Source organism: Scyliorhinus torazame, chromosome 9, assembly GCF_047496885.1.
Source record: "Scyliorhinus torazame isolate Kashiwa2021f chromosome 9, sScyTor2.1, whole genome shotgun sequence".
NCBI classification, from domain to species: domain Eukaryota; kingdom Metazoa; phylum Chordata; class Chondrichthyes; order Carcharhiniformes; family Scyliorhinidae; genus Scyliorhinus; species Scyliorhinus torazame.
The window spans coordinates 15,693,757-15,719,259 of record NC_092715.1 but is presented as its reverse complement, the minus strand read 5'-3'; the positions used below and the strand labels follow the sequence as shown (position 1 = coordinate 15,719,259).

Below are 25,503 nucleotides of genomic sequence, written 5' to 3'. Positions count from 1 at the left end.
GGAACTTCCAACAGACTACCACTCCCTCAGTAAAACACTTGCATTGATGGTACTATATGGTAAACCTAGATAATATGATCAAGTGGAACTCGAGCCCAAAACCTTCTGGCTTAGAAATGAGAGCAATAACAATGAGCCAAAGCCTTCCCACAAGAGTCACTGAATTAAACTTTGACATCAATTTATTTTATGGCAATACTGGCAACCCATGCCATATGAGTCAGTAGCTATCAATAGGTGCACCAAGTAAATTCCAAATAATTTTTTTGCAATAGAAAATTTCCTTTTCTGTGAAAAGGATTGCACCAGCTTAGAATCATAACATGATTGAGCAGATACTGAGGCCATTTCACCCAGTGTGTCTGTGTCGGCTCTTTGAAAGAGCTACCCAATTAGTCCCACTCTCCTGCGCTTGCTCCAGATTACAGATTCTTGGTGGAAAGGTTCTCAGAGTACACACAGAGCGTGCATGCCAATCTGCTTATCCATCATCTCCTGATGGCCAAGAAATTCTAGAGTCATCATTGAGGGAGGAAGAGAGTGACTCTCCTTTTGGCAGCAAGTTAATTTTGCTAGCCAAAGTTCTGCACCATTAGTCACAACATGCAATGTAGAGGCACAAAAAGAAGTATTCCTTTCACCTCCTGCTCCTACTTCCCTCAGCCTCCATGACTTAGAAAAGATTGACAAATATTCCTGAAAGTTATAAAAATGTCTGCCCCATCAATGTTTGAGATGCGGCCCAATTTGCTATGTCACCCTTTCAGATTAGCTGCCAAGACAAGGTCAAAGCTGTAAATAGAGCTTTATGATTGAGAAGTCAGAAAGAGTTTGGACTAAGGTTGGTGATCTCTTACTACAGTTTGAGAGACATTAATTGAAATAATTGTGGAGCAATCCGTGGCCTGGAATCGGAATATGTGCGTGCAAAAGCAATCAAGACAAAGAAATCCTAAAAAGGGTTGTCTGCATCGGTTTCCTCTGGTTTCCTCCCTCAGTCCAAAGATGTGCAGCTTCGGTGGAGTTACGGGGGTAGGGCGGGGAGTGAGCTGAGGTAGGGTGCGCTTTCAGCGGGTCGATGCAAACTTGATGGGCCAAATGGCCTCCTTATGCACTGTAGAAATTTGATGGCTCTAAAACTGGAGTGGATTCACTGGTAGATGTGGAGCAGAAACCCTGCTCACAGGAGTATTTTTGGAAATGTGGACTGGATTTCAGAATGTAAACTGCTAACGGAAAGTGCGATTACGAGAGAAGGTTTTAAAGTATGTTTTGGGAATGGAATTTAGAAACTCATTTGACAATGATCTGGGGAGATCCGGAGGAAGAAATCCACAGACACTAATTTGGTTTCAGAGCGAAGTGTGTATTTAACCACAGCCAACCCGGTGTGCTATTAAAAAAAGGAGCGTGTGTGTCAATGGGAGCATTGCAGCCTCAAATATACTTTATTATTCACATTAATCTTAAAATGTGTATAATTGTTAAGTTAAAGGGGAGTAAAGGAGTGTTGCATTATAATCCATTTTTTCCATGTTTAATACATTTTGTTGTTGTTAAAACTAATTAGAGGTCCTGTGATTCGGTTCTCCACGTTTGATCAATTAATTACGGTCTTTTGAGTTAGGGTTCCATTCTGGGATCTTCCCATCCAGTTCTAACACCAACTGGGATCATAGCAGCAGGACTAATCAAGCTAGGCAAATATACCCACCAAGTGCAGACAGAGTATTAACCTGGTCTTCAGGATTATTAGTCTAGTGATATTGTCACAATATAACTATCTCCCCTGAAAGCACAGCCATAGACAATATGATCAGGAATAGGATTCAGCAAGGGTGGTTTTCCTGGCGCTTCCTGTGACAACGCACTCCTCGGTGTTGGAGGGGGTGTTGTCAATGATGGGGTTAGGGTGGGGAGGTTTCACCTCAGCGATTTGTGTGAGAATTCCAGAGGATATGGCCTCATTGGAGGGGGAGTTGGGGGTGGAGCTGGAGGAGGGGTTGTACTGTGAGGTTGTAATGCCTCAATCTTGTGTGCAAGACTAGGGTTAATACAATTAAAGGTGGTGCACAGGGCACACTGGACGAGGTCAAGGATGAGGCAGTTGTTTGATGGGGTGGAGGACATTTTTGAGCGGTGTGGGAGGGGCCCAGACAACCATGTACATATGTTCTAGTCCTGTTCTAAGTTGGAGAGGCTTTGAGGTTCGGTCTTCAGTACCATGTCAGCGATCTTGCACTTGAGAATTGGAGACCAGTCCTCTGGGGGTCTTATTTGGGGGTGTCGGACTTGCCGGAGCCTCAGACGGGGGTGGATTTTTAGCCTTTCCTGGACTGATTGCTCGCAGGCGGGTCCTGTTGGGGTGGAGGTCAGCATCTCCGCCCTGTGCCTCAGTGTGGCTGGGGGACCTAATGGAGTTTCTGTATCTTAAGAAGGTTAAGTTCACTTTAAGGGGGGGGGGGGCATTAAGGGATTCCATAAGGGGTGGCGTTTGTTTGTTCTTCACTTTAAAGAGTTGATCACTGTCAGCTGCTGAGGAGAAGGGGAGTTTGGGAGGGGGGCAGGGATGGGGGGGGGGGGGGGGGTTATTTTTTGAGTCATATGTGTTTTGGTTGGTCGAGTAGGGGGGGTTTCTTCTGTTATTCTTTTTGCTTTGTTTTGTATTATGTATAAAATGTTAAAAAAACAAATAAAAATATTGTCAAAAAAAATATGATCTGGAGTAAATTGAATTTATTCCAACAATAAAGTAAAGTAAAGCAAGATAGGCTGGGGTGGGGGTATTAAATTATAATTATGGGGTAACAAAATACACAATATCCTAAAAATGTCAAAAATAATTAACTATTTAAGCAAAAATGCCATCTGCAGCAAGCAGTACATTGGACAGCCAGAACATTTGCAAGTGCTACCTACCCGTACTTCCACATTTGGTATACAAAGTATTCCTATTAAAGACTGGATACCCGAGTTTCCGGGCCGGCACAGATTTATAATTCCTGCAAACCAAACACAATCAAGGCAGGCAGTGTCAAATGAGATTACGGACTCAAATTTCAGCTTCAAATACCATACCTTCAGATTCAGATAGGGTTTTTAAAACACTCAAGGATATACAGCTTGGAAACAGGCCATTTGGCCCAACCAGTACATGCTGGTGTTTAGGTTCCACTCGAGTCTCCTTCCATCTTTTCTCATCTAAATTTACCATCATAACCCCCTATTTCCTTCTCCCACATTTGCTTGTCCAGCTTGTCCCTTCAATTAATCTATAATATTCACTTCAACTGCTCCCTCTGGTAGAGTTCCACATTCTCACCACTCTCTTGGTGAAGTTCCTCTGGACTCCCTATTGGATTTCCTGGTGACTATGTAGTAGTGATAGCCTCTTCCCATAAGAGGAAATATCCTCCCTTATGTCCACTCCATCAAATTTTTTAAAATTCTATTATGTCACCCCTCAGCCTCTTCTTTCGCCCAAGAGATCCAGTTGTCTATCCTGTCCAGGTGTACATATACTCACACATTTCTGCAGTCATCGTTGTGAATCTTCTCTGCAGCGTCTCCGGTGTCTCTATATCTTTTTGATAATAATGTAATACTCTAAAAGCATAGTCTAATCAAGCAAAATTTGATACAGATTGAGCTTAACTTCCCCACTTTTCAATTAAATTCCTCCAGAAATAAAGCCGAGTGCTTGGTTTGCTTTTTTAATGGCCTTGCTAACGAACAGCACAACCTTTAGTGACTGGTGCATTTGTACTCCAAGATCTCTTTGCTCCTAGAATTGCATCCTCCAGTAACAATTCTTCCTACCAAACCTTACATTTATCTGTGTTGATCTTCATTTGCCAATTATTTGTCTATTCTACAAATTTACTACTGTTCTCTTGTAATTTGTTGCAGTTTTAATCAGTATTAAGTTAACTTTAATGGGGCATAAATTATAGTCACCATCAAGTCATATAAAGTCAAAAATTAAACTGGGTGCTATTGGTGAGAATGCTTCACGTAGCACAATTAACTTCCCCTGCTTACTACTATACATGGGTAACCTCAGTAGAGATACCAGATAGTTATTTCATACAAATATATGGAATGCTTACACACTGTTCATCCAATTTCTATGTCTTAATATATACATATATATCAGTGAAATAATAAATATAGAACAGATAACAGCGAGGTATAAACTAGACTCTAATTGAGGTATGCATGTGGTTTATATATGAAATAATAGATACCTAAGACGGAGTTACAGGCTGGAATCTAATAGGCTTGATGATTCATATAGAACATACCCACAATGAATTTCAGGTTGAAATTGAATTTGATTAGCTTGGAGGAAAAAGCGTTGAGACTTGTTCCCTGTATCACTGGGCTAGTTAAATAAATTAGCGCGAACAGCACTGAATACCTCGAATTTTAACCATGCTTAATGCTCTGCGACTGACTGGAAAAACAGTAGGTTAGCAGTTGGCCAGGTCTGGACTGTAATGGCGGGCAAGTTAAGATCTGGCAGATTTGTACAGCACCAATTTCCACAATACTGCTACCTCAGTATAGTAGGAAAGGAAATCAGCTGAAATGCTGGGAACACAGGATCGGAACAATCTTGATTAACTTAGCCGGGAGAGCAGTCATGTTCTGCAACATATTATAAAGAGCGTAAATAGCTTCCAGAGAAAACTCCATCTTTAGATCTTTTTGGGCAGTGGGATTGCTTATGGGGCCTCCGGCTTAATCAGGGGGCTGGTGGGATCATGAAGTACTGACTCACCTCCATGTTTCTCTTCTACCCACCAAGGTAAATGGATTAAGAAAAATTGGAATAAAGGCTCTCCTATATATGTCTGAACAACGCATGAAACCAATGCTGCATCAGTCCCCTTGGATTCAATTGGACCCGCTCAGAAATGAGGTCTTACAAGAAGCCAAAAATGATTAGACAAAATGCTCCCTTTTTAGTCTACCGTTCACTATCAACAGATCAGGATTGTATCAAAGAAAAATATATTTTCAGACAGTGTCGTACTGAGCAGTAACTATGTTACACCATTCCTCCCACCTATTAGTATGAAAGAGCTTTAAATTATACCACACCAATTTTCAAATCACTAGCATTCATATGGAGTCAGGAATATCAGATGATCAGTTGACAGCTCTTCTTAAATCTTGAACACAATCATAACAAGTGACAAACATCATTACTTCCATTAATATCACTGGTTATGTCAGAGTTTTAGAATATAGGGTTTGGTGTTCCGGGTAGCCTCTTGGGAGGATTTTAAGCAGTGTTTTAGTTGTAAGCAGTGTTAGGATTGTAAGCGTTTTAGTTGTAAGCAGTGTTAGGATTGTAAGCAGTGTTAGGATTGTAAGCGTTTTAGTTGTAAGCAGTGTGTTGATTGTGAGCAGTGTTTTGTTTGTAAGCTGTGTTTTGTTTGTAAGCAGTGTGTTGATTGTAAGCAGTGTGTTGATTGTAAGCAGTGTGTTGATTGTAAGCAGTGTGTTGATTGTAAGCAGTGTGTTGATTGTAAGCAGTGTGTTGATTGTAAGCAGTGTGTTGATTGTAAGCAGTGTGTTGATTGTAAGCAGTGTGTTGATTGTAAGCAGTGTTTTAGTTGTAAACAGTGTGTTGATTGTAAGCGGTGTTTTAGTTGTAAGCAGTGTGTTGTTTGTAAGCAGTGTGTTGATTGTAAGCAGTGTTTTAGTTGTAAGCAGTGTTTTAGTTGAAAGCAGTGTGTTGATTGTAAGCAGTGTGTTGATTGTAAGCAGTGTTAGGATTGTAAGCAGTGTTAGGATTGTAAGCAGTGTTGATTGTAAGCAGTGTGTTGACTGTAAGCAGTGTGTTGACTGTAAGCAGTGTGTTGACTGTAAGCAGTGTGTTGACTGTAAGTAGTGTTGATTGTAAGTAGTGTTGATTGTAAGTAGTGTTGATTGTAAGTAGTGTTGATTGTAAGCAGTGTGTTGATTGTAAGCAGTGTTTTGTTTGTAAGCAGTGTGTTGTTTGTAAGCAGTGTGTTGTTTGTAAGCAGTGTTTTGTTTGTAAGCAGTGTGTTGATTGTAAGCAGTGTTTTAGTTGTAAGCAGTGTTTTGTTTGAAAGCAGTGTTGATTGTAAGCAGTGTTTTAGTTGTAAGCAGTGTGTTGATTGTAAGCAGTGTGTTGATTGTAAGCAGTGTGTTGATTGTAAGCAGTGTGTTGATTGTAAGCAGTGTTGATTGTAAGCAGTGTGTTGATTGTAAGCAGTGTGTTGATTGTAAGCAGTGTGTTGATTGTAAGCAGTGTGTTGATTGTAAGCAGTGTTTTGTTTGTAAGCAGTGTTTTAGTTGTAAGCAGTGTGTTGTTTGTAAGCAGTGTGTTGATTGTAAGCAGTGTGTTGATTGTAAGCAGTGTGTTGATTGTAAGCAGTGTGTTGATTGTAAGCAGTGTGTTGATTGTAAGCAGTGTGTTGATTGTAAGCAGTGTGTTGATTGTAAGCAGTGTGTTGATTGTAAGCAGTGTGTTGATTGTAAGCAGTGTGTTGATTGTAAGCAGTGTGTTGATTGTAAGCAGTGTGTTGATTGTAAGCAGTGTGTTGATTGTAAGCAGTGTGTTGATTGTAAGCAGTGTGTTGATTGTAAGCAGTGTGTTGATTGTAAGCAGTGTGTTGATTGTAAGCAGTGTGTTGATTGTAAGCAGTGTGTTGATTGTAAACAGTGTGTTGATTGTAAGCAGTGTGTTGATTGTAAGTAGTGTTGATTGTAAGCAGTGTTTTAGTTGTTAGCAGTGTTTTAGTTGTAAGCAGTGTTTTAGTTGTAAGCAGTGTTTTAGTTGTAAGCAGTGTTTTAGTTGTAAGCAGTGTTTTAGTTGTAAGCAGTGTTTTAGTTGTAAGCAGTGTTTTAGTTGTAAGCAGTGTTTTAGTTGTAAGCAGTGTTTTAGTTGTAAGCAGTGTTTTAGTTGTAAGCAGTGTTTTAGTTGTAAGCAGTGTGTTGATTGTAAGCAGTGTGTTGATTGTAAGCAGTGTGTTGATTGTAAGCAGTGTGTTGATTGTAAGCAGTGTGTTGATTGTAAGCAGTGTTTTAGTTGTAAGCAGTGTGTTGATTGTAAGCAGTGTGTTGATTGTAAGCAGTGTGTTGATTGTAAGCAGTGTGTTGATTGTAAGCAGTGTTTTAGTTGTAAGCAGTGTGTTGATTGTAAGCAGTGTTTTGTTTGTAAGCAGTGTGTTGATTGTAAGCAGCGTTTTGTTTGTAAGCAGTGTGTTGATTGTAAGCAGTGTTTTAGTTGTAAGCAGTGTGTTGATTGTAAGCAGTGTTTTGTTTGAAAGCAGTGTTGATTGTAAGCAGTGTTTTAGTTGTAAGCAGTGTGTTGATTGTAAGCAGTGTGTTGATTGTAAGCAGTGTGTTGATTGTAAGCAGTGTTGATTGTAAGCAGTGTGTTGATTGTAAGCAGTGTGTTGATTGTAAGCAGTGTGTTGATTGTAAGCAGTGTGTTGATTGTAAGCAGTGTGTTGATTGTAAGCAGTGTGTTGATTGTAAGCAGTGTGTTGATTGTAAGCAGTGTGTTGATTGTAAGCAGTGTGTTGATTGTAAGCAGTGTGTTGATTGTAAGCAGTGTGTTGATTGTAAGCAGTGTGTTGATTGTAAGCAGTGTGTTGATTGTAAGCAGTGTGTTGATTGTAAGCAGTGTGTTGATTGTAAGCAGTGTTTTAGTTGTAAGCAGTGTTTTAGTTGTAAGCAGTGTTTTAGTTGTAAGCAGTGTGTTGATTGTAAGCAGTGTTTTAGTTGTAAGCAGTGTGTTGATTGTAAGCAGTGTGTTGATTGTAAGCAGTGTTTTGTTTGTAAGCAGTGTGTTGATTGTAAGCAGCGTTTTGTTTGTAAGCAGTGTGTTGATTGTAAGCAGTGTTTTGTTTGTAAGCAGTGCTCCGAAAGCTAGTGTTTGAAACAAACCTGTTGGACTTTAACCTGGTGTTGTACGACTTCTTACTTCTGACTTTATGGTGGAAGGAAGGTCACTGATGAAGCAGCTGAAGATGTCTGTGTTTTGGACATTACCCTGAGGAACTCCTGCAGTGATGTCCTGGGACTGAGGAGACTGACCTCCAATAACCACGACCATCTTCCTTTGTGCTGTGTGTGACTCCAACCAGCGGAGAATCCCAACCCCCCTCCCTGATGCCCATTGACTCGTTTTGCTACACTCTATAAAATGCTGCTTTGATGTGAAGGACAATCACACTCGTCTCACCTCTTGCATTCAGCTCTTTTGTCCAAGTTTGGACCAAGGTTGTAATGAGATCAGGAACTGAGTGACCCTGGCAGAACTCATACAGAACGTCAGTGAGCAGGTTATTTCTCAATAAGTGTTGCTTGATAGCACTGTCAACTACATCACTTTTGAGATGATTCCAAGTAGATTTGACCAGGTTAGATTTGACCTGCTTTGTGTACTGGGCAATTTTCCACATTGTCAGGTACATGTCAGTGTTGTAACTGGACTGGAACAGCATGGCTAGGGGCGTGGCTAGTTCTGGAGCACCTTCCTTCAGTACTGCCAGAGTACTGTCAGGGTCCATAGCCTTCAACAGTTGTTTGACATCACGTGGACTAAATCGAACTGGCTGAAGACTGCCGATGCTGGGGACCTCAGCAGGAGGCAGAGGTAGATCATCGGAGTACATTCTGTGCCCTTAGTGCTGCTTCAACATGGAGGAGTACTAATTCATCAGCTGAAGGACACGTGGGTTGAAGGGTGATGGTGACGATGTAGTGGTGGTGGGTGGTAACCAGTCATAGGTTTGCTTGCCCATGTTTGACCTAATGCCATGAGACTTCATGGAGTCCGGAGTCAATGCTGAGGAATCATAGAATTTACAGTGCAGAAGGAGGCCATTTGGCCCATCTAGTCTGCACCGGCTCTTGGAAAGCCCACACCTCCACCCTATCCCTGTAACCCAGCCAACCGTTTTTGGACACTAAGGGCAATTCATCATGGTCAATCCACCTAACCTGCACATCTTTGGACTGTTGGAGGAAACCGGAGCACCCGGAGGAAACCCACGCAGACACGGGGAGGACGTGCAGACTCCGCACAGAAAGTGACCCAAGCCGGGAATCGAACCTGGGACCCCGGAGCTGTGAAGCAAATGTGCTGACCCGCCCTGACTGTATACTACTATGCCACCACCTCAGGTGTGCCAGGACATACCCAGGGATGGTAGTGGTGTTGTCTGGTATGGTATGATTCTATGAGGATGACGATGTGAGGCTGTTGGTTGACTAGTCTGTGAGTTAGCTTTCCCAATTTTGACACAAGGCCTCATCAGATGTTACTCAGGAGGACTTGCAGGGCTGGATGTGCAGATGTCATTTCTAGTGCCTTGGTTCATGATTGGGTGGGCTCTCTGCTTTCTCTCCTTTCTTTTTTTTAATAAATGTTTTTTATTGGGTTTTTGAACAAAGTATATTTGCCATTATGTACACAGGATATATATATATATATATATATATATATATATATATATAGAAGAGAAGGGCACACACACACAAATCACAAAGGGAAAACAATGGGAAAAAAAAAAAGAAAAAAAGTAACATGAGCGAAATACAAAATCAAATAAAGTAACTGGTAGGTTATTATGCACCCGCTCAACAGCAGCAACTCTGTACACTTGGCAACATTATTTTCTCTCCTTTCTTTAAACTTTGTAACAGTTTTATACAACTGAGGCTTGGTAGAGCATTTTAGAGGGCCTTCATGAATCAACCACATTGCTGTGGGTCTGGAGTCACTTGCAGGCCAGACCAGGTAAAGATGATAATTTCCTTCCGTAAAGAATTCAGAAGACACTTTTCCTTGGTGGAGGGATTAATGACAGGGGCACAGATTTAAGGTAAGGGGTAGGGGGCTTAGAGGGGATATGAGGAAAAATATTTTCACTCAGAAGGTGGATGAAGTTTTGAACTCGCCACCTGAAAGGATGGTGGAGGCAGAGGCCTTCATAACATTTAAGAAGTATTTAGATGTGCACTTGCGATCCCAGGGCAGACAAGGCTATGGACAAAGTGCTGGAGAATGGTTGTTTTTGACCAGCGGGGACACGATGGCTTTTCTGTGCTGTAGGCCTCTATGACTCTAAGTGTATTCGGGACAGTTTCCTTGATCAATATGCTGTGGTTCCATCCAGGGATCAGGCTATTTTGGATCTGGTAACATGTAATGAGGCAGATTTAATTAACAAACTGAGAATAAAAAATCCCTGGGAAACAATGACCATATCATGGTAGAATTTAACAATCAGTTTGAGAGTGAGAAACTTTGGTCAGAAACAACTGTGCTAAACTTAAATAAAGGTAATTATTAATAATAATAACAACAACAATCGCTTATTGTCACAAGTAGACTTCAATGAAGCTACTGTGAAAAGCCCCTAGTTGCCACATTCCGGTGCCTGTTCGGGGAGGCTGGTACGGGAATTGAACCCGCGCTGCTGGCATTGTTTTGCATTGCAAGCCAACTATTTAGTCCACTGTGCTAAACCAGCCCCTGGTTACAATGGAACAAGGGTAGAGTTGGCTGGAGTGGACTGGGAAAGGCGATTAGCTGGAATGATGGTTGACCAGCAATGGCAGACGTTTATGAAAATAGTTTATGACTTACAACAAAGATGTTCCCAGTGAGGAAAATGGATACATCAACCATCGTTAACCAAGGAAGATAATGAGAATATGAAAAAAATACATACAATGTGGAAAAGGTTAGTGGTAAGCGAGAGAATTGGGAAAGTTTTAAAAATGAAAAGATGATCCAAAAGTAATAAATTGAGAGAAGAGTAACGATGAAGGAACTAGGAAGTAATATAAAAACTGACAGCAAGAGCTTCTTTAAATAAATAAAAAGGAAGAGAGAAGCCAAAGTGAATACAGGCCCCTGAAAGAATGAGGAAATAATAATGGGGAACCAGGAAATGGCACAGGAGTTAAATAAATACTTTGTGTCAGTCTTTATTTACTATATATAGTAATGACTTGATGAAGGAAGTGAATGTACTATTGCTAAGTTTGCAGATGACACAAAAATAGGTGAGAAGGCAAATGGTGAGATGGCACAATCTACAGAGGGATACAGGCAGGTTAGGGAGTGGCAGAAACTTGGCAGATGGAATATACTGGAGGTAAATCTAAGTTATGCACTTCGGTCGGAAGAATAAGGGAGCTGAATATTATTTAAATGGAGAAAGACTGCAAAAAGCTGCAGCACAAAGGGATTTGAGGGGGGGGGGGGGGGGGGGCGGAGGTATTTGTGCATGAATCGCAAAAAGCTAGCTTCCAAGCTCAGTAGATAATAGGGAAGGCAAAAGAGCATAAAAATAGGGAAGTTTTGCTAAAACTAAACAGGGCACCAGTTAGACCACACCGAGAACGGTGTAACAGTATTGGTTCTTTATCGAAGGAAAGATCCAGATTGGAGGCTGTCCAGAGAAGGTTTACTGGGTTGATCCCGGGTATGGAGGGAGGGATTTTCTTACGAGGACAGGTTGACTAGATTGAGTCCGTACTCATTGGTGTTTAGAAGAACAAGAGGTGACCTTATTAAAACAGTAGGATTCTCAGGAAGCATGACATGGTAGATACTGGAGTCTAGGACCAGAGTAAGGGGTTGCCCATTTAAGACAGAGATGAAGAGGAATTTCTTCTCTCAGAGGGTGGTGACCTTGTGAAATTCTGGATGAAGGCCAAGATAGACAGTTTTTAAAAAAAAAAAAAATTTTTTTTTTTAGTGTAACCAATTAATTTTTCCGACTTCCGGTTGCGGCGATGCAGAGCTAAGCCGCATGATTCGGCAGCTCCCGCGATTACGGAGTTTCGGGCTCTCCAGAGGAGCCCCAACGGGAATGTTTCGAAGACGTCCCGTGTGGGAAGGTGAGAGCAAGGTCCCCCTTCACTGTATATGGAACGGACAAGAAGTGAAACGGCCAAAAAAGCGTCGTTGGAGCAGCGAGAGAAGCAAGGGAAGAAAAACAAGATGGCGGCGGCCGGAGATAAAGTGGAAGGCGAGTCGGAACTGCAAGAGTTCATTAAGCGCTGTTTTGAGAAGCTGCGGAAAGAGATGCTGGCGCCTATCCTGTCGGCGATTGAAGGATTAGGGATGACCCAGAAGGCCCACGAGGTAAAGATCCAGGTGGTGCAGAAAAAAGTTAATGAGAACGAGGATGAGATCTTGGGCCTGGCAGTGAAGTTGGAGGCGCATGAGGCGCTGCACAAAAAGTGGGCGGAAAGATTCGAAGACCTGGAGAACAGGTCGAGGAGAAAGAATCTTCGGATCCTGGGTCTCCCTGAAGGAGTGGAGGGGGCCGATGCCGGGGCATACGCGAGCACGATGCTCGAGTCGCTGATGGGTGTGGAGGCCCCTCCGAGGCCTCTGGAGCTGGATGGGGCACATCGGGTGCTGGCGAGGAGGCCCAAGGCTAAAGAGCCGCCAAGGGCGATTGTGGTGAGGTTTCACCGTTTCACGGACAGAGAGAGGGTCTCAAAATGGGCCAAGAAAGAGCGGAGCAGCAGCTGTGAGAATGCGGAGATCCGAATCTACCCAGACTGGAGCACGGAGGTAGCAAAGAAGAGAGCGGGTTTCAACCGGGCCAAGGCGGTGCTGCATCGGAAGGGAGTGAGATTCGGAATGCTGCAGCCAGCGCGTTTGTGGGTCACATTCAAGGATCAACATCACTATTTTGAAACGCCTGAGGAGGCGTGGACCTTTATCCAAACTGAAAAGTTGGACTCAAACTGAGGGTTTGTGAGGGTGGGGCAGATGTTCGATGTTTGTTGTACACAGGGTGTTAATCACGCGCAGGAAATGTTCCACGGGTTGGGTGATGGATGGAGATGGGGAAAGGGACCGGGTGAGAAGACTGTGCGAGACGGTGGGCGCCGGTGCTAGAGGGAGGCTCGGCCCGGGGATGGGGGAAATGAGATAAGGCCGCGACACGAGCTGCGCCAGAGGGGGCGGGGCAGGCTTAGGAAAGCGCGGGCTTTTTCCCACGCTAGGGAAGGACGGAGGGGGGGGGGGGGGGAATGGAGGAGCGCACACTGATTGCTGGGGAGGGGAGATTCCCACACGGGGGGGTCAATGGGACGGCGGGGTCAGCAGGAGTCAGCTGACTTATGGGAGTGTTATGGGGGGAGCAAAAGAGCTAGACATGGGTCTAGCCGGGGGGTGGGGGGGTGGAATAGGGTTGCTGCTGCACTGGCCGAGGGGGGAGTGGACACAGAAGAGGTGGTCGGGGCGGGGGGGGGGAAAGAGAGAGAGGAGGCCCCCAATCCGGCTGATAACGGGGAATGCGAGGGGCCAGAATGGGCCGGTAAAGAGGGCCCGAGTGTTCGCGCACTTAAAGGGACTGAAGGCAGACGTGGTCATGCTCCAGGAGACACATTTGAAGGTGGCAGACCAGGTCAGGTTAAGAAAGAGATGGGTAGGACAGGTATTCCATTCGGGGCTGGATGCAAAGAACAGAGGGGTGGCAATATTGGTGGGGAAGCGGGTGTCGTTTGAGGCCAAGAATATTGGAGTGGACAATGGAGGTCGATACGTGATGGTGAGCGGTAAGTTGCAGGGGACGTGGGTGGTATTGGTAAATGTATACGCCCCGAACTGGGATGATGCTGGGTTCATGAAGCGTATGTTGGGGCGCATTCCGGACCTGGAGGTAGGAAGCTTGATAATGGGTGGGGATTTTAACACGGTGTTGGACCCAGCACTAGATCGCTCCAGATCTAGGACCGGATAAGTTGGAAAGTGGAGTTGAGGATTATCGTGTCAGTCATGATCTCATTGAATGGCAGAGCAGATTTGATGAGCTCAGGGCCTATTTCTCTGTTCCTATGTCTTATGGTCTAAGGACATTTGTGTACTAGATGGTTTTGTGTTATGACAATTCACAATGGTTTCACGGTTACTACTACTGAGACTAGCTTTTTAATTCCAGATTTATTAACTGAAATTAAACTCCACCAGCTGCCGTGGTTGGTTTGAACCTGTGGTCACAGTACATGAAAATGAAATGAAAATCGCTTATTGTCACAAGTAGGCTTCAATGAAGTTACTGTGAAAAGCCCCTAGTCGCCACATTCCAGCGCCTGTTCGGGGAGGCTGGTACGGGAATTGAACTGTGCTGCTGGCCTGCCTTGGTCTGCTTTAAAAGCCAGCGATTTAGCCCAGTGTGCTAAACCAGCCCCTGATGCCTGGGCCTCTGGATTACAAGTCCAGTGCTATGCTACCACTGAAATGCTGAGCAGTTCAATCACCAATCACACTATTTTTATTTAACCTGGGATGACACTAAGATGTGATCTTCCTATCTGGACGCCAATCCTTTACTGTATAGTTGGTTCAATGCCCTCAGGGTAACTGGGGACAGGTAATAAATGCTGCCTTGCCTGTCTTCGCCACATCCTAAGAACAAATATTGATAAAACAGTTGATTTGGCTTATGTGCCTTGCCGAGTCTTACCTGCCCAAGATCGGAAGGCCGCTACTATTGCCATTTTGCTGGCTAATAATCGTGCTTCTCTGTCTTCTCTGCATGAAATCAAGAAATACAAAACTGTTACACACCTATAGCAACAACTACATTCACCTTTTTCATCCCTGAAGGTATATCCTGGAGTATGGATCCACAGTGCGCTACTGCACCTTATGGTTCCTTTTCTTAAATACACCGACAAAAGTGTCAGTTGGCTCAACATCTTCAGAGAAAACAACTGAACCCGGTCTGTTCTTGCCCAATATCCATACACACCCAAGTGTGAATCATTGGGTCGTGGCCAAGAGCAGGAGCAGAGATCCTGCCTCATTTCTCCTCTCTCCAGGCCAGGGGCATTAAAGCCAGTTGTAACCCCTCCAGTCGACTTGATGCAACCCTGTGGAAGTAGGTTAGTTCAGCGCAGAGACTGAATATGAAAGCTTGGAACCTCACTAGCCCCCACCATACCAGTTAGAGTATTTATCCATAATAATATGAAAGCAAAATTCTACAGATGCTGAAAATCTGAAATAAAACCAGAAAAGGCCATAAATACTCAGCAGGTCTAGAAGCACTGTGGAGGAGGAAACAGAGTAAACGTTTCAAGTCAAATATAATTTCTTCGGAACAAGACTAATCTTCTTCGGTATTTATCCACTAAGCATTCAGAAAAATCCCTCCCTCTGGTTGGTGGGTTATGGGACTGATCATTCTGCCTGCGGCCTCACGATAAATCTCTTCAGGATAATGCATTTTATTGCATTTGAAAAAATATGAAAGAGGGGACTTACTTGAGCTGTCCCTCTGCAGTGTCTGGATTGTGCCTGTAGTGAAAATCAGTGTAGGGTGCCAAGATTTGCTGCAACAAAGAAGAAAACAACATAGTTCCTACAATTTCAGCTTGTTTTAAAATAAATCGAAGTACTTGAGAATATTACTTCACTCACATTAGAGGTACAAATTGTCAAATACTCCCGATGCATTACCCAGCCAAAGTATCTGCAACCCTGGGTGATGATAATAGAACCCTATACAAGTTAGTTTATCCTTTCCCACCTATACAGCAGCAAAGCTTACAAAACATACCATCACTCATCTGAAAACAGTCAGCCTAACAGCAGAACTCCCAAGGTGACAATGCATGCTCTGCCTATTGGGAAGAGTGGAACCAAATAAGAGCAGTCCCAATAAGTTGACAGTTCACATGTGCACATTTAACCACATGAAGATTGGATCCACACTTCAAAAGAAATGAATACTGGATTATCATGCTACACAGCAATTTCCCACCATGCGTTTCCAGAAAACCCGAATCCATACTGGAAATATATAATTTGCCCTTATATCTTTGCTCTACTCATCTTTTGTTGTCCAAGATTGCATCCAAGCATCTTGTCTCCTTGCATTTAGATATTGCTCCTGTTAGCACGAGCGAGAGAACAGTGTGCCATATTAGAGTTTTAGCGTTGGGCAGAGGAAATTATACAGGCCTGAGGAAAGAGTTGGCCCAAGTAGAATGGGCACAAATAATTGAGGGTAGGAACAGTGGTGGATGTTCAGGGAAATATTAAATACCTCTCAATTGAAGTATATTCCTGCCAGAAAGAGGAATTGTAAAAGGGAGAAAAACCTTCCATGGCTGAACAAGGATGACATAAAGGCAAAATCTAGGGCATACCATACAGTAAAAGCTAATGGTAAGCTGGAGGATTGGGAGAACTTTAAGGTTCAGCAAAAGGCTACTAAAAAAAAGAGCTACGGTGAACTACAAAAGGAAACAAGCAGAAAACAAACACTGATATCAAAAGCGTCTATAAGTATATAAAGAGGAAGGGAATAGCTCAAGTAAACGTTGGCCCTTTAGAGGACGATACTGGAGATGGCGGAGGCACTGAACCAATATTTTGCCACCATCTTCACAGTAGAGGATAATACAAAATTCCAAAAACTATAGTTAATGCAGAGGAACAATAATCATCACTAGGGAGAAGGTATTGAATAAACTAATGGGATTAAAGCCAGCCAAGTCTCTGGGACCTGATGGACTGCACTCTAGGGTATTAAAGGAGGTGGCAGCAGAGGTAGCGCATGCATTGGTTATGATATTTCAAAATTGCCTTGATTCTGGAAAGGTCCCAGTGTATTGGAAACAGGCTAATGTGACACCTCTATTCAAAAAGGGAGAGGCAAAAAGTTGGAAACTATAGACGGGTTAGCTTGACCTCTTGTGTTGAGGGAAGTTGCTAGAGTCACTCATTAAGGAGATGACTGAACATTTCGAAAAACAAAGCTTATTCCACCATTGTCAGCACGGTTATATGAAGGGTAGGTCATGCTTGGCAAAATTGCTCGAGTTCTTTGAGGATGTAACCAGCAAGCTGGATAATGGGAAACCTGTGGATGTGGCATATCTCGACTTCCAGAAGGTGTTTGACAAGGTGCCACATAAAAGATTGATCCAGAAGGTGAGATCGCATGGGCTTGGGGGTAGAGTACTAGATTGGATTGAGGGTTGGCTGACTGACAGAAAGCAGAGGGTCGGGATAAATGGATCCTTCTCTGGCTGGTGAACTGTAACTAACGGGGTGCCACAGGGGTCAGTCCTCTGACCGCAACTGTTCACAATCGATATAAATGATCTGCAAGAGTGTAACATAGAAAGAAATGCGGATACTAAAATAGGTGTGAAGGCAGGTAGTGAAGAGGAGATAAAGATTTTACAGATGGATATAGATGGGCTAGGAGAATAGGCCAAATTTGACAGATGGAGTTTAATGGGGGCAGCGCGGTAGCACAGTGGTTAGCACTGTTGCTTCACAACGCCAGGGTCCCATGTTCGATTCTCGACTTGGGTCATTGTCTGTGCGGAGTCTGCCAGCGTCTGCGTGGGTTCCCTCCAGGTGCTCCGGTTTCCTCCCACAAATACCAAAAGACATGCTTGCTAGGTGAATTGGACATTCTGAATTATCTCTCAGTGGATTTTCACAGTAACTTCATTGCCGTGTTAATATAGGCTTACTTGTGACAATAAAGATTATTTTTTAAAAAATTAATGTGGATATGTGCGAGGTTATCCATTTTTACCGAAAAAAATAGAAAGGCAAATTATTATCCAAACGGAAAACAGATTCAAAATGTGTCTGCCTTTATTCATGAATCGCAGAAAGTCGGTATGCAGGTACAGCATGTAATTAAAAGGGCAAATGGAATTTTAACGTTTATTGCAAAGGACTGGAGTATAAAAGTATAGAGAGGTGTTGTTGCAATTGTATAGGGTGTTGGTGAGACCACATCTGGAGTATTGTGTTCAGTTTTGGTCTCCTTATTTGAGGAAGGATATGGTGACATTGGAGGCAGTTCAGAGGAGGGTCACCAGATTGATTCCGGGGATGAAAGGGTTGACGATGAAGAGATATTAAACAGTTTGGGCTTAAACACGCTGGAGTTTAGAAGAATCAGGGGGGATCTCATCGAGGTACATAAAATACTAAAAGGGATCGCTTAAGTAAATGTAGACAAATGTTCCCCTTGTGGGGCAATCTAGAACGAGAGATCACAGATATCGGTTGAGAGGCAGTAGATTTAAAACAGAGATGAGGAGGAACCATTTTTTTTGCAGAGGGTGGTGAATTTGTGAAACTCGCTGCCCCACAGTCCGGTGGAGTCTAAATCATTAAATGGTTTCAAGAAGGAGATAGATATATTTTGGATTTTAAAAAACAGGTTAAAGGGATATGGGAACAGATAGGGAGGTGGATTTGAGACCAGGAAGAGATCAGTCATGATCTGATTGAATGGCGGAACAGGCTTGAAGGGCTGAATTGCCGACTTCTGCCCCTAATTCCTATGTTTCTATCAGTTTTACAGCACAGACTGCAAACTGCATCTTGGACCTTCTGGTCTGTGGGCTCAGTGCTTCACCGTTGGGTACCTATACCTGCTCTTGGGAGTGGTTAGTGGGTGGCTGGGGGGGGAACTAATTAAATTTCTTCTACATGTTTACTAGTTGAACCATCCAGGACAGGATTTGTACAAACCAGATTACTGTATTTCAAGTCAGCCATTACTACTGTAATGAAAAGTAACAAGTAGCCATACCTCCAACTCCACATCAGCTCGTACATATTTCCGCGTCTTTGGGTGATTTAGCAAGTGCAGAATGGTTGTAATGAGGGCCTCGTTTATGCGATTCAGTTGGCAATCAATCACATTCTTCAGGATGGTGCTAAGACCTCCACGGAGGGCAACCACCTCCGCATTCTGAAGTGCTAAGTAAAAATAAAATTCCCACATTTACATACAGGAAATAGAAAAACCTGGGATCTCGATAAAGGGGAAACTGCAATCAAAGCTAAAACATCCATTTGACTACAGTTGATTTGTGAGTTCCAGCCCTAGTCGAGGATTTGACTGCATAATCTCGATTGACCCTCCAGTGCAGTAATGCAGTAATCCAGTAAGAAACATCATCTTTCAGATCTGATATTAAATTGAAGCCTCAACTTCCCTGTTCACATAAATGTAAAAGATCCAACAGCACTTTGCAAAATACAGGAGGATATCCTGGTATTTAAGGAACATTACACCCCATCATTCAACACCAAGAAAACAGATTGGCATAACCCTCACCATCACCTCTTAAATGATAAATTAACAGTCAATTGCCCATCAGTTATAAAACCTAAGTCATTTCCATTGCAATTCACCGTTAGTTTGCCAACCAAACAGGGAAGGCAAAAGTTATTCCCATTAACTGATCATTTATTTCATGGCTGTTTGTGGGACCTCATGCACAAATTGGGTGCTCTGTTTGCTGACACGACAGCTGTCTCGACTCCAACATTAATTCATTGGCTATGAAGCAGTTTAAGGTGTTCAGAGGGTGTAAAAGGACATTTTTCAATACAAGTTTGTTCTTTCTTGTTCTGAATTCTTAAACAGACAGTGCTGATGATACCAAATGGTTGGAGGGGAAAAGAGCCAGATCCAAAGCACTCCGGAGATGGAAATGGATAGAACAGAAACCACTTGCTGGAAGGGACAAGCTCCAACACCCTGTGCACATAATCTCTTTTTTGATGACAATCCAATTCCCTCTCACCATTACTCAATAAACTCTCCCTCAGCGCCTTGTGTTCAGTACCGAATCTCCTGGTGTTTATCCAGACTGCTTAAATAACGACTGAGCTAAGCCTTCCTCAAGGCCTTGTATTACAGACTGCATCTCTTCTGTTGTTAATCCAGTCACTCACATGGTCACACTCCTTTCCTTCAGTGCTTTTATAGAGACTGTGTGTGAAATTTAACTGAAAAATTCGCAAGTGTTTTTTTGGGCACGATTGGCAGGGTGTTTCTCGACGGCCGTGTTGGCGAGACTGCAGCCCGTATTTAACAGCACTTTTGTGTCGGAAATAAGCCCCCACGAGCTTCTCACCATTACCAGCTGTCTTGCTGTTTGATTTGTCAGATTCGCACCTCAGCGTCTCACCGCTAATAAGAGGGAGCTGCTTTTAAATGCTCCCTCACCACACATCCAGTCAACACACAAGCTCCTCGCTTCGGCGATACCAACCTGACCAGGCGTCAGGATGCTGTGGATGCAAGATGGGGCGTCCTGATCCCCAGAGGGGGTCAGAGTACAGGCAACAGTACCACCAATACCACTTGGGAGTCAGTGGCAGCAGCTGTCAGGAAGACCCCCATTCAATGTCAGAAGAAGTCGAATGGCCTCCACCAAGAAGTTGCAAGGGTAGATTACCAACTCTCTTCTGGCATCAATTCCGCTTGCCAGCCCTTAAATTTCCAATCCCCTGTGCCCCACAAATCACTCACTGACACCTCGCACCCTCCCACATCTGATCTGTGTGCTTGTTTCTCAGCATCCTCTGGCGCCCCCAGCCCAACCACTTCAAGTCCAAGCGCCCACACGTGCCACCTGCCATAGACCCGCCACACCCCCTCCCCCGATCTTTCAAACGTGCAGCTCACAAAGCAGGAGAAGATAGCCCATTACAAGTGGGAAAGAGTCAAAACGGGGGACGGAGTGCAGAGGTCCGAATCCTCAACCCCTATGAGAATCGGGCCCTGCAGATCGTGGGGTTGACCAAAGAGGGCAGCCACCGACAAAGAGGTTGGCCTGGCCGCAGAGATGAGGGTCTATCCAGATGATCTGTCTCAAGTGAGTTGCTTATGTCAGACAAAATAATCCTTCCCTTCACTGACCAGATGTCCATTTTCTTGCAGGATGTCCATCATGGGGCCAGTTCATCCAGAGTCGTCCTTCTCCCACAAAAGAGACCACCTCAGAGGAGACCATCATCGAGGCATCACAGCTATCATCCCACCCATCACCAGCAGAGGCACGCACCTCAGTGGGCGACGTTAGTGGGCAGGTTTCTGCTGCCGAGGTTCTGGGAGGTCGTGGTATTGTCGCTTGACTAGTAATCCAGAGACCTAGAGTCACGCTCTGGGGACCTGGGTTTGAATCCCACGATGGCAGATGGTGAAATTTGAATTCAATAATCTGGAATTAAAAGTCTAAAGGTGACCATAAAACCATTCTCGATTGTCGGAAAAACCCATCTGGGTCACTAATGTCCTTTAGGTAGGGAAAACTGTCATCCTCACCTGGTCTGGCCTACATATGACTCCAGACCCACAGCAATGTGGTTGACTCCGGGCAGCACGGTGGCGGTGGTCCCAGTTTCGATCCCAGTTCTGGGTCACTGTCCGTGTGGAGTTTGCACATTCTCCCCGTGTTTGCATGAGTTTCGCCCCCACAACCCAAAGATGTGTAGGGTAGGTGGATTGGCCGTGCTAAATTGCCCCTTAATTGGAAAAAAAGAAATGGGTACTCTAAATTTATTTTTAAAAAAGCAATGTGGTTGACTCTTAATTGCCCTCAGGCATGAGTAATAAATGCAGGCCTGGTCAGGCGTCCATTTCCCATGGACGAATAAAAAAACAAAACAACAATCTGGTGAGCACCATACAGTTACATCAGATGGAGGCAGGAATATCCAAGGCGGTCAGCAGTGGGAGGTCTGCTGGATCCCAGTCAGATGCCGAGCCTCTGGACTAGGTTATCCCAGAGCTGATGCAGATTTCCGGGCACGGCCATGAGATTCAGGAGGGGACATCAGCGACATTCCAGCTAGTGCATCGCTGATTGGTGGAGTTCAAAAGGCTACGGGTGCAGGAGATGATGACGACCATGGGTGGTATTGAGGCCACATTGCGAGGGTGGCGACCTCAGTGGAATTCCTGGGGCATGAGGTCAGCGTCTTGATTGGGGGTTCAAGGCATGGCTCAGTCTGTGACAACCATGGCTGAGGGCCTCAACATTATGTCCCAGTCATTGAGGGACATGTCACCAAAGCAGATGAACATTGCTGAGGCACTAAAGAACATATCTCAGTTGCTGAGGGAAGTGTCCAAGACATAGGAGGACAATGCTGGGGCACTGCAGAGTCTGGCCCAGTCACTGAGGAGCATCGCTGAGGGCGTCTACAACATAGGATTGATGGACAATGTCTCGTCCTATGAGAAGCGGGTGAAGATTAGGCCCTCTCCGATTCTCCGGGCATGCCATCTGTCCTCCGCCCTCGAGCTCCTCCTGCGGCTCCTCCCCAGTCTCCACCATCCCTTCCTGGTCTGGCTCCTCCCCCTCAGACAAGGCTGCATGTCCCCCCTCCTCCAGGATGTCATCCCGCTGCTGCACCAGGTTGTGAAAGTCAAAGCAGACCACCACAAAGCAGGCGACCCTCTGATGGGTGTATTGCAGAGCACCACCAGAGTGGTCCAGGCATCAGAACCACATTTTGAGCACTCCGCTGCACCGCTCAATTACAGCATGGGTGGCACCATGGGCCTCATTATATCGGTCTCCAGCTTCTGCACTGGCGTCATCTGCCAGGACCTCAGCGGGTACTCCTTATACCCCAAGAGCCAACCCGTCATCCGGGGTGGTCCTCAAAAATGACGGAGATCTACAAGTATCCCAACATGTCGCTGCCATGCATGCTCCCTGGGAAGTGTTCACACGTGCATGATCCTAAGGTGATGGTCGCACACAAGTTGAACATTCAAGGAGTGGAACCACTTCCTGTTAATGAAGGGCACTTCCTGATGCCTCGATTCGCTCAAGGCAACATGAGTGGCATCAATAACCATTTGGACCTAGGACATTCCGGTGATGGTGGAGAATCCTGCAGCTTGGGCATCTTGATGGGCTTGGTCCAGCTCAATGTTGATTTAGCTTGTAATATGCTACACAAGTTCCTGCTCGAGCCCTGGAATGAACCGGCTGCATAAATGTTCAGGGCTGCGGTGACCTTCATGGCCAATGGGAATGGGTGTCCTCCTCCTCCGTGGGGTGCCAAGTCCACGAGGATGTGGGACATGTGCTGCACTGTCTCTTTGTTGAGACAGTCTCCTGCAGTGCATGCTGTCTGTCATTTCTTCGAAAGACCAACGACCCCTGTCCACCTTGGGTCATCGCTGGCATCCCTTCTGGGTTACTCCTCGGCTGGATGGGCAGCCAGGTCCTCTGGGTGTGCGACGGCCTCCTGCACATGGGGTGCCACCTCCAGCTTGCGTCAACACTACAACTGCATTCTCCAGCGCCTGGCCGCCGAGGCTTCCACCAGCACCGCGAGGACAGCCTCTGCAGGACTGACATAATCAGCTATATTGTTATATCTGCAAGGAAGTGGAGAATGATAGAGATCGATAATCAGTTAAGGCTTCCACTCCGGGACTCTTTAATCCCCCAAGTTTAAGAATGCCATCCAGGGGGCAGCACGGTGGCGCAGTGGTTAGCACTGCAGTCTCACGGTGCCGAGGTCCCAGGTTCGATCCCGGCTCTGGGTCACTGTCTGTGTGGAGTTTGCACATTCTCCCTGTGTTTGCGTGGGTTTCGCCCCCACAACCCAAAAGATGTGCAGGGTAGGTGGATTGGCCACGCTAAATTGTCCCTTAATTGAAAAAAATGAATTGGGTACTCTAAATTTATTTTTAAAAGAGTGCCATCCAACGAGCCAGTTGTGCTGGAGAACGTCGCTCTGTACACCCACCCCCTGCCACATCAGGAGTCGCTAGACACCAGACCCCTGCCGGGAATCTTAGGGAGACCGTGCTCAGGTACCGCTCCTGATCCACACACTTATCCTATGATTGCGAGGATATACCCAGTGCTGAAGCCAAGCTCTTTCTCGGGAGTGTTGGCTGCTGATGCTTCTAGAGTTCAGGCAAAGCGTTCACACTTCAAGGTTTGATTGAAATGCAATGATCATCGTCTGAGACATAACCCGTGTACCCAAGGGAAGCCACTTGAAAATATTTTGATTATTAAATGGTCAAAAGTAACAAAGATTTAAAAATCAACTATGCAACATTCCACATATTGCACTAACCATTAAACAACAAAGAAACGTCACCGTTCCACATTGGTACCAATAAAGCTATATCAGCTTATTTCACAAAAACAAACAAACACACGGTATCATTCCTTGCAGGTTCCGCAACAGAAATGGAGGATAAGTCTGAGAATGTGTCATCATGTCCAGAACTTTGTCGTAGGAATGATCCGTCTATCAATGTGTGACTTGTTCCACGTACAAGTGCCATTTTCTGTCCAGAAGCCACAGCTGTGCAGGTCCTTCTGCACGATCCAATCTCACCGCAACCAAATCCTGGCATCAACATATTCCACTGGCCCTCAAGGTGCAGTTGAACATCCTTGACTTCCAGCGTGTTTAACCTGCGGTGATGTGCTAGTTACATGCAGCACTCACCACACCAGAAACAAAGGCATCAGCAATCTGCAAAAGCATTTCTTCAACGGTATCATCAGGTGGCCCAGTTGGATCAATATCGTGCATCAGGTCCCACAGCGTCTTCTTGCTTCAAATCGGATTGACTTCTGCACTCATGTGTCTGCCTGAGCCCTGTGTTCCAGGAGCCACGTAGCTTTGAAAAAAATTGTCCTTCTTTCCGGCTGCAGAAAAGAAAGGAAACAGCAAAGGAGTCTACAGACATCTGCAGCCACCAGAGGCAAAGACAACCTTCAAATATTTTAATTTATTGTCAGTATAAAAATACAAAAGACAATACAATAAGGACACCAATCACTTGGCACCCAGAACACATTCACCAATACCTCCTCCCCCCCACACCGAGGCAGTGCACGCCCACCCCCAGCATTGGCGGGAGGGTGCTAAGAAGTGACTCAAATCACGGCCCCAACAGCAGGCCTACATCGGTGGAAAGGTGCCCAATGCGTGTACAGGAAAGCATGTGTGTTAAGGTCAGTTGATGCATATCGGCGAGAGTATGCATGCATAAAGAATGTGGGCGTGAATGACTGCACATGGGTGCCAGTTAGAGTGGCCCCCCCCCAATGGACCTGCATCAGTGCTAACCCAAACACCACACGGTCTCACTGACTGGAGTATAACAGAGGAGGGAGAGTGAGCAAAAAAACACCTAGCCGCCTCCCGCCCCCCCACCCCGCCCCCAGCACTGGCAGCGTATTCCAGCGACTCCCTGGCTACAGAAGCAGGAGAGGCTGCAACTGACAATGATAGTCCAGTTACATGGCTGTTATCGTACAATTCCTCACCCCAATAAACATAGATCACAGTGAAAAAGGAAACCAAGGAACACCAGCGACCCACATAGCTGCTGTAACAGGAGCAACAAATGGGTACTGAACATAAAAAGTCACCGGTAGTCCATGAAAGTGTCCCGCCGTAACCTCCGGGCTGTGCAGTTGAGCTGGGCTGCCGTACCTCCTCTCCTGCAGTATCTGCATCCGATTGCCAATCACCAACCTGCCCGAAGACCGGGCAACAGGAACACAGGGGGCATCAACAGGTGACCCACAAGAACACAATACACAGTCAACACACAAAACAGGCCTTTAAAAACATCCGCAGACAGCTCGGCATGCCCCCCTGCGGCCTCAGCCTGGTAGTAGACCCGACAAAACCGTCCTCTCGCCGCA

At 45.0% G+C, this 25,503-nt stretch overlaps 1 protein-coding gene across 2 annotated transcripts in view; it reads right to left on the bottom strand.

The window, feature by feature from the left end:
• The window catches only part of LOC140429071 (rapamycin-insensitive companion of mTOR-like), a 321,889-nt gene that overhangs the window by 156,237 nt on the left and 140,149 nt on the right, over positions 1-25,503 (bottom strand). For both annotated transcript variants that reach the window (XM_072515622.1, XM_072515623.1), the window contains 4 exons: positions 18,597-18,766; positions 15,290-15,357; positions 14,487-14,554; positions 2,920-3,002 (listed from right to left, as the gene is read on the bottom strand). In XM_072515622.1, the coding sequence (XP_072371723.1) occupies positions 2,920-3,002; positions 14,487-14,554; positions 15,290-15,357; positions 18,597-18,766 (389 nt within the window). The remainder of the gene's footprint in view (positions 1-2,919; positions 3,003-14,486; positions 14,555-15,289; positions 15,358-18,596; positions 18,767-25,503) is intronic.